Below are 14,826 nucleotides of genomic sequence, written 5' to 3'. Positions count from 1 at the left end.
AGTACATACTAGTTTCCATGATTCAGTTTTCCAAATACATGTTATCGTTTTATGGATAGACAGTGTGCTGCCATGGTAACAGAATTTAGATCATTTCTCCAGATTCCATCCTGTTCTATGAGCTTATGGAATTCCTGCTTCATCTTGTCCCTTTATCATAGGGTTTCTGAAAGTGCTGCTCCCTACTCTGAATTTTAACCAAATGTTCACTATCAACTTTTTCAAACTGCCTAAGAAGTATTGCTGTGTGATGTTCGTAATGCACTCTTAAGAACATTTTATTTCATCTTTATTTCAGATTCATTTTATTTCATCAGATTCATTTTATTTCATCTTTAAGTATTCCTGTTTCTTATTTAAACTTGGCAGAACAAAACCTGTTTCCCATAGTTACTTTAACAGCTCCAAACAGAGACAGCTAAAAATGGAGAATGCACCCTAAAGCAGTGGCACTTTGCTTTATCAGGCCACCCATGTCCCCAGTCAGTGATGAAAAGCTGTTAAAATTGAAGAAAGGGGAGAGTGAGAAAGAGGGGAAATTGAGACTATTACTGGTGGTTGTTTTTTTTTTAGAAACAAGTGGATATGTTGACCTCAAAACTTTTAAAGGATGAATTTTTATGTGCAAGGGTCCTATTATTCCATACAAGTTTCCAGAGGACTATTTATGTTTTAGGAATTGTTCTGAGCACACAATGGAAGTTTAATAAATATTTGTTAATGGTCAATTGATCAATCAATCAATGGTATTGATTGAGTGTTTACTGTGTGCCAAACACTCTATGAGGCATTGGGGGGAGAGTAAAATACAACAAAGTTGGTAGACATGTTCTTTGCCCAAAGTGAGCTTATAGTCTAGAGGGAGAGACAGATGTTGATATATGTAAATCATTTATAATTTATAGATATGTACATGGTGATGGTACTTGGTGATGGGGATGTTGCTTGGCTAAACCAAGAGTGAGGGTGTGTATGTAAATCTCTAAGGGAGTTAAGAGCTGAGGGAGGCACCTTCACTTTTTCAGTTCCCCCAAGATGATTGATTAGTTCCCAAGTCATTCCACTGATGGCCTGAAATTGTGGGTTTCCTGAGAACAGAACCTCATTTCTTCTCAAGGAGGGACTGACTCAGTCCCAGGTTTCAGTTTGGTGATAACTTTTAAAATGTCTAGTTCTTGCTTCTATTTTACATACTGTTAAGAGAAAATGATTCTTCCTACCCTGAGATTAAATCTAGAGTGCCCTAGCTCAGTTTTCATTTATTTAAAGAGCTGTGTACAGCATTCTTCACACACCTCCAGCCACCTCCGACTTGTCTCCTAGGATAAATCAATTTTAGAGGGCTTACTGAAATGACAAGAAGATCCTAGAATCGTGGCTGAATAACTAAAGAGGTAAGTCTTTGATTTATTAAAAAATAGAAAAAAGATAATTTCAGTTACTTCAGAAAATAAAAAAACTCCACCAAGGTGTTCTGGTAACTTGTGTCCTATTTGATAGCAAGGTCTTTCCAGTCTCTAGGGAACTGAACCTGGTTTCATTACTAAAGAATTCTCTGGAGAGCATAAAGCAGATTGGCCATAAGAAGTCTTACCTCAAATGTCTGCTCTGATGCTTTGATCTTATGTTAAATTACCTTGGTCCTAGACGATTGGAGTAAGGGAGGTAACTGCTGATTCTGCTGCTTCTATTGGCCAAGTGAAGTGAGTTATTCTGTAAACACCATAGAAGAGTGAGGCGTTCTTTGCAAAAAGTATCAGGAAATACACCCAGTTTTTGCAGAAAACAGTCTTCAGTGGACCAATAAACCCTGCCTCAGGTGTTTAGGGTCTTTGGTTCCTGGATAATGAAGACACGGGTATTGATTGAAGGTTTCTGCAGCTATTCTATAGTTTAGAGATCCACCATAACTAAATATATATAAATATAGATAGATATATATTTTCTAAGGCAATGTTTGTCTATTACTTGTTATATCCTGTGTTTCCTGTTATTTCCACGTTTGTAAATAATTTCTGCCTGTGTCTTCCACTAGAATGTAAGATCCTTGAAGGGCAGGGAACTTTTGTCTTGCTTCCATTGTACTGTCCCAAGCACTTAATATGGTGTTTTGCACAAATAGTAATAGTGTTTTGTACAATGTTATTTATTGAGTGCCTACTGAAAGCAATGCACTTTACTAAGTGCTTGAGAAATACAACCGAAGCACAAGACTTGTTCCTTGACCATAAGCAACTTCACTCTAATATAAGAGGCAGATATAGAAATATTTGCAATATTTGGAATCTAATTATACTGAATGTCCAATTGAGACTCTCAATAAATAACAATGGTTGATTAAGAAACAAAACTTCCCCAAGTTTTCCTTTCCATTTTCTAAACAGACTCTAACATTCCTTTACTGACAATTTCCTCGGGATACCCCCCAAACCAAGATTTGAAATAACTTAAAAATATTAGAAATTTGGCCCTTAATTAGATGAGCTGAATTTCTAAAAACTTCAGAAGTCACATAACCAAAACTGACTTTGACCTCTGACAAATGCAACAGGAAAGTCATAGCTTGGTAATTTCATGACATTGTACTTGTTAAAACATTATGACAAAAGGAGAAAAAATGCAGGCCCAGTAGAAGAGTACAGTTTAGATTTGAAATAGTACTTTGAAATTGTGCTCCTGTTACTTCTGGTAACATTTCTTAATTGAACCATGTTCAGTCTGCCAATTTTTAATCCAAACTTCTATTTGAAAGCACTTTATAGCCAGCTATTTAACTTAAAGTTAGAAACTCCTTTCCCCACTCTGTAACCCTGGATACTTTATCATATTTCAAACAGGACTGATATAAATAGATAAGACCACACTTTGACTATTTAAAGAGCTTCTAAACTCACATTAGTATGGATTAACATGAACTTACAAGGATGAATACTTAGGCTAATATTTAGGTTATTAAGAGGTTGACATGGAAAGCGTCTGATGCAATAACTTTTCATTTACTTTATCACTGTCTCTCCATCAGGCAACACTGAAAGAGACCTAGAAGTGTTATAACCAATCAGTTTCAGGAATATTAGTGGGAAATGCTGAGAAAAGCCATAAGGTACAGAAATAGTTAGGAACCCAGAGCTTCAGATGGGGAACAAGAAGCACTAAGGCCCTTTTCTCTCAAACTATTTCTTTCTATGCCCATCCTTTTCTGAGTTGGGTGGACCATGACTATAGTTGTCTCCCATCTCCAAATGACACACTAATGAAGCTTAAATCCTCATTGTACATGTGTATTTAGTTTACAATCATATAGTTTCTTGTTGAGTTGATGTGCTTGTCCTGGCAGACTGTCTTTTCAAGACCGACTCTTCATATGCTGATTTTTGTTAAAACTTTGCTCAAAAAGAACAGTTCTGCTCCTGATGACTGCCTAACTGACTGGCCTATCAGCTGTGGTGGTAGTCCCATAGTCCACTGCTACATCACACTGTTTAAGACTAGGCTTAATTTTGTCATGAAAATAAATTGTTCTGCCCTCGTTGCTTGCAGATGCTCCTTTTCAGTTCCCCAATCAGAAGCTGCTTGTGTATCCTGCTATCATCTTTTTCTTCTAACAAATCCCATCTAATGAGGCTGTGTTCTGTATATTGCCTCAGTGTTGGTGAGTTGACCATTCCAGGATCCAGTCTCAGGAGAGTGAAGGAGAAGGAAACCAGGTTGTAGCGGATCAAGAGGGGGAATGAGGAGAAGGAGAGGTGGCAGTATGCAACCTTTTTGAGGAGTTCAGACAGGAAGCAGCATGGCCTAGTGAGTCCTGATAGAGTCCTGATAGTCCAGGATAGAGTCCTGAAAGTTAGAAGGACATGGATTCCAATCTTGACTCCACCACTTATCTGCTGTGTGATCTTGGGCAAGCCACTTCACCTCTCTGTGCCTCAGTTACTTCATCTGAAAATGGGGATTAAGACTGTGAGCCCTATGTGAGACAGGGACTGTGTCCAACTTGATTTGCATGTATGCACCCCAGTACTTAGTACAGTGTCTGGCACATAAGCGCTTAAAATACCACAATTATCTTTATTATTATGTTTAGGGATGGCATTAAGGAGACAGGAGTGATATTTGGAGAGAATAAGTGGGAACCAGAGAGGGATTTTTTTAGCATAGGGCCTTGTGAGCATGTTTGAGGGCTGAAGGGAAGGAACCATCAGAGAGTAAGCAGTTGAAGATGGCAGAGAGGGAAGAAGAGTGAGAGCAAGGGTCTTTAGAAGCTGAGAAAGGATACTGTTGGAAGAACAGATAGAGAGCATAGATTTTGATAGCAAACAGAAGATCTCCCTTTGAGAAATGTCTGGGAAGGATGAGAGAAAGAATTTAGGTGGGGGTGGAACTTTAGGAAGTTTGTGTCTAATCGTTTCAATTTTGTGAACAAAATAGGTGGCGAGATCATCGGGGCAGGGGTGGGCATCAGGGGTTTCAGGAGGGAGATGGAGGTCTGGAATAAATAGTGAGGAAAGCAGGCATGGGAGTCGAAGAGGGAGGAGAAATAGTGTTGTTTAGAAGAGAGGAGAGAGTTAAGGCAAGCAAGGATGAATTTGAAGCAGTTGAGGTTTGCCTGGTGCCTGGATTTCCACTAATGGTGGGTGGAGGAATGCAACAAACATATACTGTGGAGATGATCTAAGGTTGTGATTTGGCAGTGCGAGATCAACTGAGATACAAGGGAGTTGAATTGATTAGAAAGGGTGGTAGCGAGGGCTTGGATTTGAGCATTAAGAGAGGGGAGTTCTGGAAGGGAGTCCAAGTGGAGCATGATGGCTTGGGTAAGTGGAGGAGCTAAGTGAAAAGAGTCAAGAAACCTGAGTTCTCTGTGCAGGGAGAGAAGTTGTTCAAGGTGATGGGGAAGTTGTTGAGATGGCCAGTTAGAAGGTTTGGGTTGGAGAGTTGTAATTCAGAGTGGTTGAGGTTAAAAATGGTACAATATAAAATATGTTTAAAACATAAGGGAAAAGGTTCTTTTGCCTCTCTGCCAGTCAATAAAATGCATTGTGTACCCTCTGGTGCAGAGTACTGTAGAGGGAGGAAACTGAGGCTTATAAATTAAAATGACTGGATCAGGATCTGTGGGTGAGAAAATGAGGAAGAATTAATATTTTTTCCTTTAAAAAAGAAAGGCCACATTTAAAGTCAAAATGCTCTATATGAGGCCTGTGTAAAATCTAGCCCTCCTCTGGTCCATGACTTTTTGTTAACTAAAAAAAATCACATTTCTTCACTGCAAATCTAATGGCTCCCCTATGAGGGGCCTAGATACCCTGCAGGGTGGATTTGACTTTTCTTCTAGTTAATAAATATGGAAGGAATTCTGGAGGAAGATTGTGAAAGGCCTGAAAACTAACCTAAAAAATGGGCTTCTCTTTTCTTTAAAAATAAGACCATAAATATGTCAGCCTGGGGGAGAAATGTGAGGAGAGAATGTTTTCAAGATTAAACACCTGGGCTTTGAGACACAGTGCCATTACTTGGTAAGCCTGGTGTTTTAGAGACCTGCAAGCATCATTTTTCTGCACCTGTATTTTGTCCTCAGAACTCCTTTGTGATTATACAAAATGATACCCTTTAAGATTCACGTTGGACAAGAGAAAGGGAAGAGTCTATTTAAATGTCAGCAAGTGAAAGAACTGGCTATTGGCTCCCACGGTAGCCTGGGAAAACACTTTAAGGGCAAAAGGAAAGATAAAGAGCTTCATAAAGACTAGCACAAACAAACAGGATTTCTTTCTTGCACGTTGGATAATGAAATTATCTCCATCACATTCTCTTTTTTTAGCTAATGGAGAAAAAAATTCAAATGAGCTATTATGCCACTGCATTTCTCCTTTTTGTTTCTCCTCTGCTTCCAGCTCTTATTTAGGAAGAATATTCTTATACAAAATCATCCCAAGAAGGATGAAAGAATCACCAAAGTACAAGCATCTGTGAGGTGACACAAAGCCACAACTGTCAACGACTTAGTTCATTTCTTCCCAGCTTCAAGGATGACTGTTAGGTATGAAGTAAATATGAAGTAAGTATTAGTCACTCCCAGCTAAGACATAGCACACCGGCCAGAAATCAATCTTTCATCCTAGGTACTTTTCTTAAAAACGAGTAAACCCCAAAACAGAGTTAGTAAGCTCCTTGAGAGCAGCGATTGAATCTACCAATTCTATTGTACGGTACTTTCACAAGCACTTAGTACTACAGTGCTCAGCACACAATAACTGCTCAATAAATACCATTCTCATTAGAAAAAATAATACACTTCCTTAGAAATCTCCCCTTTGAAAGCAAAAGAAATAAGCAACAGAAAGACACATGAGGTAAGCAAATGACAAGTTTCCCATATTCTTTATGAAGGGCAAGTCGGAAGCATGACATCAGGTGCTCCCACACCCTCATGGGGGTAGTCATCACGATCCTCCCATTTGCCTTGGAAGAGGATATTTCCCAAATTCCAGAAGTGGAGGAGAACCTTTCCTTCATAATCTTAGAACACGGGGAATATTTTACCCTGGCTGGAGCAGTGAAGAGACAAGGTCCAATCTTCAACATCATCATCAATGATATTTACTGACTGCTCACCCAGTGCAGAGCACTGGACTAAGCGCTTGAGTGACTACAACACAACAGATTTGGTAGACGTATTCCCTGACATCAACAAGCTTACATCTTTTCAAGGGAGTAATGAACTAACAATTTTTGCTTTTGTTTCTGAATTACTGACTTTAGCCTCATATTTTTTCCTGAATGACACCCCACCACCACCAATGCTTTTATGAGCCCCTTATAGGTCATGGACCAGCTCTGAATTAATGTCCAAGTGTTCTCCCCAGTTCTTACTACAATCCTTCATACATTGTAAATGCTTTATAAATGCTAATTTTTCTTGACTGATTTTTCAAGACTATTAACACTTATTCCAAATGAAACAGAGAAAGTTGATAAATAAAAAATTAGGTAGTCACCTTTGGAGACAGGCTGGATGGACAGGGGTTTGATCTGACATGACATTGCTCATATTGTTATGTATTTCCAAGGCTGAGAAACTGTGGTCACCTGGAACCTGCGGGCCTGGAGGATGGAACTACATTCCCCCCACATTGCAAAAATGACAAATCTGAGGGAGCTTGAAACATGGTTCCAGCCAGTAGTTTTGAGAATGCAAATACGCACTTTAAGGGGAAACCAAATTCAATGCATTGTACCCCTTAGTGTAGAAATATGTCTTATCTGTCTTTTGAATGGGTCAGAAACTGATAAACAGTGCATAAAGAAACTGATTTTCGTATTGATCCAATCTGTTGCTAATGATCTAGGGAACTAATGGATATAGATTCCTTCTGGGATATTAATAATTATGGTATTTAAGTGCTTACTATGTGCCAAGCACTGTTCTAAGCTCTGGGTACTGTTCTAAATATCTATCACATGCCATTCAAATAAACCTGTCCTATGGATTTGCAAATATGTGTCAGATTTAACCTTTGAGTTGTGTTCTGATATGTATGACTGCAGCCAGATACATTTATTAGAAATTTGGATATGAGACTATTTTCTCTGTGCATTATGATTCTCTTAGGTGAATAGTTTTACTCTATCCTGTATTTTCATGGGCCAAAAGACATCTCTATCTGTAATTGTTATATAATGTGAACTTTTCAGAAACATGAACGTAAATATTTTCCAATTCAGTATAGGTATCCGTATACAAAGAAAGTGCACAGGGATAGTATCCACTTTTGCCACTTATTGAACACTGCATTCAGGTGTTCTGCAGACAGAAGAAATATAGATATATTCGCAGATTTCCAGTATTCCATAGAATACTTTATTCATTGTATACTGGGCTACATGAAATAGTCTTATTCTGACCTAGGATATGAAACCATCCAAAAAATTGACTGACTCCCTGTGACTGGATTTATTTGAAGGATCCAGTATACCGGATTCATAATTAATCATCATTAAAAAAATCAATGAATCACAAAGTCTCAGCCTTTCATGTTCAAAGGCAGCAAAAAGACATAGGTAATAGCAGCAATTAGATAACAACCCCAAGCAGCCCTAGTGATTACATCTCTAGGACATAGAGATGCTGTTTTGTTAATAGGACTGGGTAGGTCTTCTGTGGTCTAGAATCATGATGCAGTGGGAGGTGATGGGGAGAGGAAGAGTTAATATTGTGGCTAATTGTCTTTATCAGCCACCTAGAAATCCACTTGCCAGAAATGCCCATTGCCCCTTCCGTTTAGTACAGTGCCTGGTAAACGTAAGCACTTAACAAATACCGTTAAAAAAAAGAAAGGAGGCACTCCATTTTTACTGATGATAAAATAAAATGATCAATATTGCCATTACCCCACACAAAGAACATAAGTATACAGAGTACAAAAGTGCATAAGAACACAAGTACCTAAGTACATTTGATAAATGCCAGCACAGTTCTAAAAGAAATCATTTGTGCCATGACTGAGTAGGCTCCAGTAGAAGGTGTTCAGATAACTGTTTTCAGGAAGATAATTACTATTCTAGACATGTGTTAGGGAGACTGAAAATCATACAGTTATGACCAGTTAACCCACAACTGTCCATTCCAGTCCTTAAAGTAAAGAGGTCAGTAGGGCTATTTTCACTTGGAGAATAAATACAATCATTCCCAATGCAATGATGCCTTGATTCAAATCCATTTGATTCATTAAGGGAGGAAAAAAGGAAGGTACAAAGTGTGTCAGGCATGACCCTGGACCTTGACTGCTCTGCGTTGTTGTGGATCAAGCAACTGTACTGACTAATGTACTCAGACTAATGAGCTTGGCACATGATTAAAAATCAAGGTCTCACCTAGGTTTGTTTTTTTTTTCTTCCAGCATCATGCTTCGCTGGTTTCTAAGCCCAAATCAGCTATAAGTTCCCCAAATACACAGCTTGTTAATACAATGCCAGGTATCCTAGCAAGTGGTTTTACATTTTCCTTTGGCTATTTGCTCTTCAGCTCTCATGGAATTTAATGTCCAGGAGTCATAGAAACCCCCATAGAAACCAGCCCCTCAAAAATGTACTGCACTGGCTTCCCCTGTATGGCAAATGAACCTCAAGACTTGTGGGTCCTCATTTAATTCCTAGGCTACTCTATTAGCTGATGTTGACAACAGGGGGAATTTGGAGTTTAATTTTATAGTGTCCATAAAGACTAACCCTCCATGGTAAATAGAAGAGAAGAATAAATTAAATTCACTGATAATCTCCTTTTATCAGAGGTGTTGCCAAGGAGCAAAATGCACTGTCTTGAGGGATTTCACCTTCTTTTCAGTTTCTGTGAATGGATATGAAATGGGTTGGCAGTAGGAGAAAAGCAGCAAGAATTCTGAAAAATTTGGTCAGTCAACAAGTACTTATGGAGTGGGCACAGGGTGCATAAGCACAGAATTCATCTAGGCATAGAGATTAGGCACAGACCTTTCCCTCAGGATGCTTACAATGAATCCACAACTTTTAGGGGTAATCAGGCCCTTGAAAAATCATAAATTAACTGTAACAGATATTACCAAATCATTTTCCTCCCCTGTCATCTGAACCCAGGTTCAGAGCCAGGCCCATCTGAAAGCCAAAATTCCTGCCTTGGTCTAAGTCCCATGATTCTAAGGGGCCTCAAAGACTCCTAGAAGCACAGTAAGTGTTGAAGATAAAAGATGCCCCCAGGACCAGTGTCTCCTTTCTTTCAGCTACCTTTTCATTCATTCATTCATTCAATAGTATTTATTGAGTGCTTACTATGTGCAGAGCACTGTACTAAGCGCTTGGGATGAACAAGTCGGCAACAGATAGAGACAGTCCCTGCCGTTTGACGGGCTTACAGTCTAATCGGGGGAGATGGACAGACGAGAACAATGGCAATAAATAGAATCAAGGGGAAGAACATCTCGTAAAAACAATGGCAACTAAATAGAATCAAGGCGATGTACAATTCATTAACAGAATAAATAGGGTAATGGAAATATATACAGTTGAGCGGACGAGTACAGTGCTGTGGGGATGGGAAGGGAGAGGTGGAGGAGCAGAGGGAAAAGGGGAAAAAGAGGGTTTAGCTGCGGAGAGGTAAAGGGGGGGTGGCAGAGGGAGTAGAGGGAGAAGAGGAGCTCAGTCTGGGAACGCCTCTTGGAGGAGGTGAGTTTTAAGTAGGGTTTTGAAGAGGGGAAGAGAATCAGTTTGGCGGAGGTGAGGAGGGAGGGCGTTCCGGGACCGCGGGAGGACGTGGCCCAGGGGTCGACGGCGGGAAAGGCGAGACTGAGGGACAGTGAGGAGGTGGGCGGCGGAGGAGCGGAGCATGCGGGGTGGGTGGTAGAAAGAGAGAAGGGAGGAGAGGTAGGAAGGGGCAAGGTGATGTAGAGCCTTGAAGCCTAGAGTGAGGAGCTAGCCCACCCTTCACTCAGGGGCATACTCTCTGCCCTTCTTTCTACTCTGTCTCTTTCTCTCTCCCAGAAGAGTCTTTGCAGAGCTAGAAAGGAGGCAAGCTTTTTTATGGTGTCTCTAGAGAGAAGGAAGTGAAGAGGAGAGAGCAGTTTGACTTCTTCCTCACCTCAAAATGGGTGAAGAGTTGTTTGGGATTGGGCAAATAGATAACTAAAGGGAACACTGGAGATGAGCTCTCCTCTTCAGGGCCCTTCCTCTAGACTGTAAGCTCCTTATGGGAAGGGAACATGTCTACCAACTCTGTTGCATTGTACTCTCCTGAGCACTTAGTACAGTGCTCTGCACACAGCAAATCCTCAAAAATACACTGATTGCTTGATTCCACCAGCCCAGACTAGAGCCATCAGAATTTATCAATCATATTTATTGAGTGCTTACTATGTGCAGAGCACTGCACTAAATACTGGAGAGTACAATATAACAGTTGGTAAACACTTTCCTTGCCCACAATGAACATACAGTCTAGAAGCTTTAACTCAGGTTTGGGGGAGAAGGAAATATTGAAGTAAGAACCCCAAACTTGGGTGCCCTGCAGTAAAGTTGTAAAGATCCCCTGGAACAAGATAATGGTCTTAAATTACAGCAGAGGGCTTTCAAACTTCTTGGGAAGTAAATACTGAAACAGGTTACAGAGGGAAGCTGAGGAAGTCCTTCCTTGGAGATCTTGAGAATGAATGGTCACCTACCCACGGTGGTTTACGTACAATCCCGCCTAGAGACAGCAGGATGATCTCACAAGGTCACTGCCAACTAAAACAATGACGCCTCAATTATTCTTTTTGTTAATTGCACAGTATGGGCAGGTTTTCATTTCCTTTCTGTGAAAACAATTAAATCACTTTTTTTTTATACTGGGGCCACCCAATCTTTGTTCATAAATTCCAGAACCTCAGGCATGCAGGGGAAATACTGGCATAGATTACCAACTACATCATAAAATGAATGTCCTGCTTTGTCTGGTTGGCACCACACAATGTTCTCTCTGGTTATGTTAAATAGCCCATAAGTATTCAGCTATATTAAGCAGTAATTATTCAAGTTGCTCAGTATTCTTATCACTGAGTCAGGTCATTCCTAAATGTGATTACCATTTTCTAATACCCATGACCAAATTCCATAAACTTCCTTGGGACAGCTGACATGTCCACCAGAGAACATTTTGGTAAGGTCTGTCTTAGTAGACAGTGGATGAATCCTGCTAATACTTGAGAAGTGATGTGGTTTAAATGAAAATATTCAGCCAAAGAATTTCAGGACATCTTCAGGAAAACACTGTTCTCTAGAGAGATACTCAGAAACTTACTTCAAATCTCCCCGCACTGCCCGAGTTCCAGTGGGATTGATAGTTAACCTTAGGTGATATGATGCCCATTTGCTGTCAATACTCACTAACCTCAGAAGTATTTCAGTAACTAAAACCCTGCATTTTTTGACTTACTATCTGGTAGGAGGTAAAGCTTTTCTGAAGAAAATGGAAATTAAAGAGAAAACCCTAGTGAGAACAGTCTGAAAATTAACCTTTGGAGACAATTTGTACATTTTTTTTTCTTCTGTCACTTCAGATTATTGATTGGGTTTCTCCTGGAATCAGAAGTATCCTTAGTTATTGAGAATTTACTGTTCACTCTGAGCTGACAGCTAACAAATCAATATATTCTGTACTTTGAGAATAGAAGCAGTGTGGCATAGTGGATAGTACATGGGCCCGGGGGTTAGAAAGTCATGCATTCTAATCCTGTCTCTGCCACTTGTCTGCTGTGTGACCTTGGACAAATCTCTTCATTTCTCTGTGCCTCATTTACCTCATCTGTAAAATGTGGATTGAGACTGTGAGTCCCATGGCAGGCTGGGACTGTGTCCAACCCAATTTGCTTGGATCGACCGAAGCACTTAGTAGAGTGCCTGGCACATAGTAAGCACTTAGAACAAATACCGTAACTTATCGTTTATATGTTGTCTGATCCTCCCCTCCCTCGTCTGATCCTCCCCTCCCCCTTCTTGGGGGCACAACCATATTCTGGTGAAAAAAGAGACACAAAATGGGTTATGATCCAAAGAAGTAGACCAGCATGATTTTATGGGGTGGAGGCAGTGGGGAGGGTTGGAAATGGCTTGTATTATTTGATCAGAAACCCTAATTTCATATGGAAAAGGTGGAGCATAGAAGGAAAGAGAATTTCAAGAGGAATGACAATACGGTCTGGGAGTTTGGTGTCCTCTCTTTTGAGAGCCTGGGAGGCTTTCTCAGGTGTTTTGCACTTACTGGCACTGGAAGGTTTCATACTCAGAAGGGCTCTGAGATACTGTAGGGCTTTAACTCTCCTATCAGAATTCAGACCCAAGACCTAAGTCTGGAGAGTGGGGAGGGAACAGGGAGAGAGGCAACAGTTGCAGTTTCTCCTGTTTCCAAGGGTGTCAAGGGTCAGAAGGAAGTTCAGAGAAGGAATAAGTCCCAGTGTAGCATGTAGTGGGGGAAACGCAGAGCCCCATTCCCTTTGCTGGCCACACTGCATGGGTGATGGGGAACTTACCAACCTCACATCCCTGGAAACCTACCTTCAAGTTGTGAAAGAGCAGTAGGACTGACTCACTTCTCCCATGAGGCAGGGCCTTTTGCAGAGAAAGCAAGGATAGCGCCGGGCGATGTACTCGCTTCTCACTTTTGCTCCACCCTGATTGCTTCCCAGCCCCATGGGTCCCTGGAAGTCAAGCTTGGTTTGCAAGAGGGGTGGGGAGAGGCTGGAAAGTTTAGCCTACTTGGCACCCCACACTCCATCCCCCAAATCCCTGGGTCAGTGGGGCCTCCTCACAAGGGGAATGCACATCCCTTGTCAGGTTAATCAGTCTGCTGCCTTCCAAAAAGCCCATCGGAGTGCAGAAGACAGAAAGGACCATGGAGGATACCGATAAAGAGGATAGACCTTTGGAGACTCACCTGGATGACAGTCTTGACCGTGGACGTCTCCACGATGGTGGTGCAGATGAGTCCGTCAGGGCGAAGTCCGTCGACACTGGCGTTGACCTGGCCCATGGTGAAGAGCATGGGGATGGCGAGCAGGAAGGAGGCCAGCCAGATGCCGCTGATGAATTTCTTGGTGCGGCTGCGGGACATGACGCTCTTGGCCTTGAAGGGGTGGCAGATGGCCATGTAGCGCTCCAAGCTGAGGCTGGCGATGTTGAGGGCCGTGGCATAGGTGCAGGCGTCGCGGAGGAAGTAGTAGCCCCGGCAGACGGCGTCCCCGAAGGCCCAGGGATGGTGCACCCAGATGAAGTTGTACAGCTCGATGGGCATAGAGAGGAGGAGGATGAGCAGGTCGGAGAAGGCGAGGCTGGCCAGGTGATAGTGGACGGTGCTCTGCAGGTTCTGCAGCGACTTCTTGCGCACCAGGGTGAAGGCGGTGACCGAGTTGCCCACGGTGCCCACTACGAAGAGGGTCAGATAGATGGCCGTGACCAACACCTTGGAGTAAATGTCCGTGTTCACGTCCAGGTCATCCTCCTGAGGGGGGCCCCGGACCAGGGGTTCCGAGACGTTGGTCGTGGCGTTGCCGTACCCGGCCGGAGTCATCCCCGACGGCTGCAGGGAGAAAGAGCCTGGCGCCGCGGGCGAGGGGGACACCGAGGCGGTGGCGTTGGGGCGCATCCCGGGCCGGTGTGGAAGGGGCTCCGGCCGAGAGCGTGGAGGAAGAGGGTGGGAGGCGAGCCCCTGGGTCTCCCTTTCCGTCCCTTCCTCCTCCCCACCGGCCTTTTCTCAACCTCGGACAGCAGCGCCTTCTTGCAGAACCTGCCGGCAACTCACTGGTCAAACGGAAAGTTGGGCGCGTTTTAAGGCAGCGCGGGGAGGAGAGGGAGGAGGAGCAAGGAGGGAAGAAAAGGAGGAGGGGGAGGAAGATGAAGGGGCCGTCTTCCGATGGGCTCTGGAGGGGATGCTCGCCCCCGGCCAACCCGAGTGGGGAGGAGTCTGCAGCTCGGAGAGGATCCGCTCATCCGCGCTCAGAAGCGGACCCACAAGCCCATCGCTCCACACCCCTCCAGACTTGCATCACACCCCACACTGATACACCCCTCTCCCCCTAAGCCCCCCAAAACTCTCTCACACACACATACACACACACACAGAGGAAGGCCACCTCACCTTCCATCACCCCCTTCCCTCCCCGTCCTCTCCCCCTTCCCAAAGAGGGGTGTCGGCTCCGGCTCCGTGAGCCTGTCCGGGAGATTTATATTCAGTCAATACTATTTACTGAGCGCTTTCTATGTGCGGAGCATCCAGCTCCGGGTCCAAAGAGTCCAAATTGCCCCTTCCCAGCCCCACCTCTCGAA

The 14,826-nt window shown here is 42.8% G+C and overlaps 1 protein-coding gene and 1 long non-coding RNA gene across 2 annotated transcripts in view; one reads left to right on the top strand and one right to left on the bottom strand.

The window, feature by feature from the left end:
- The window catches only part of NTSR1 (neurotensin receptor 1), a 91,425-nt gene extending 77,029 nt beyond the window's left edge, over positions 1–14,396 (bottom strand). Inside the window, exon 1 of the mRNA XM_001506315.5 lies at positions 13,439–14,396. Coding sequence (XP_001506365.1) covers positions 13,439–14,146 — 708 coding nt within the window. The 5' untranslated portion in view covers positions 14,147–14,396. The remainder of the gene's footprint in view (positions 1–13,438) is intronic.
- LOC114813775 lies at positions 155–7,309 on the top strand. Its single transcript, XR_003761521.2, has 4 exons — positions 155–252; positions 1,324–1,394; positions 5,895–6,058; positions 7,071–7,309. It is a non-coding gene; the product is annotated as an uncharacterized LOC114813775 (long non-coding RNA).
- Positions 14,397–14,826: the final 430 nt, after the last annotated feature.

Source organism: Ornithorhynchus anatinus, chromosome 8, assembly GCF_004115215.2.
Source record: "Ornithorhynchus anatinus isolate Pmale09 chromosome 8, mOrnAna1.pri.v4, whole genome shotgun sequence".
Taxonomy (NCBI): domain Eukaryota; kingdom Metazoa; phylum Chordata; class Mammalia; order Monotremata; family Ornithorhynchidae; genus Ornithorhynchus; species Ornithorhynchus anatinus.
Note: the sequence above shows the minus strand (reverse complement) of the source record. Positions and strands in the feature narration are given on the sequence as shown.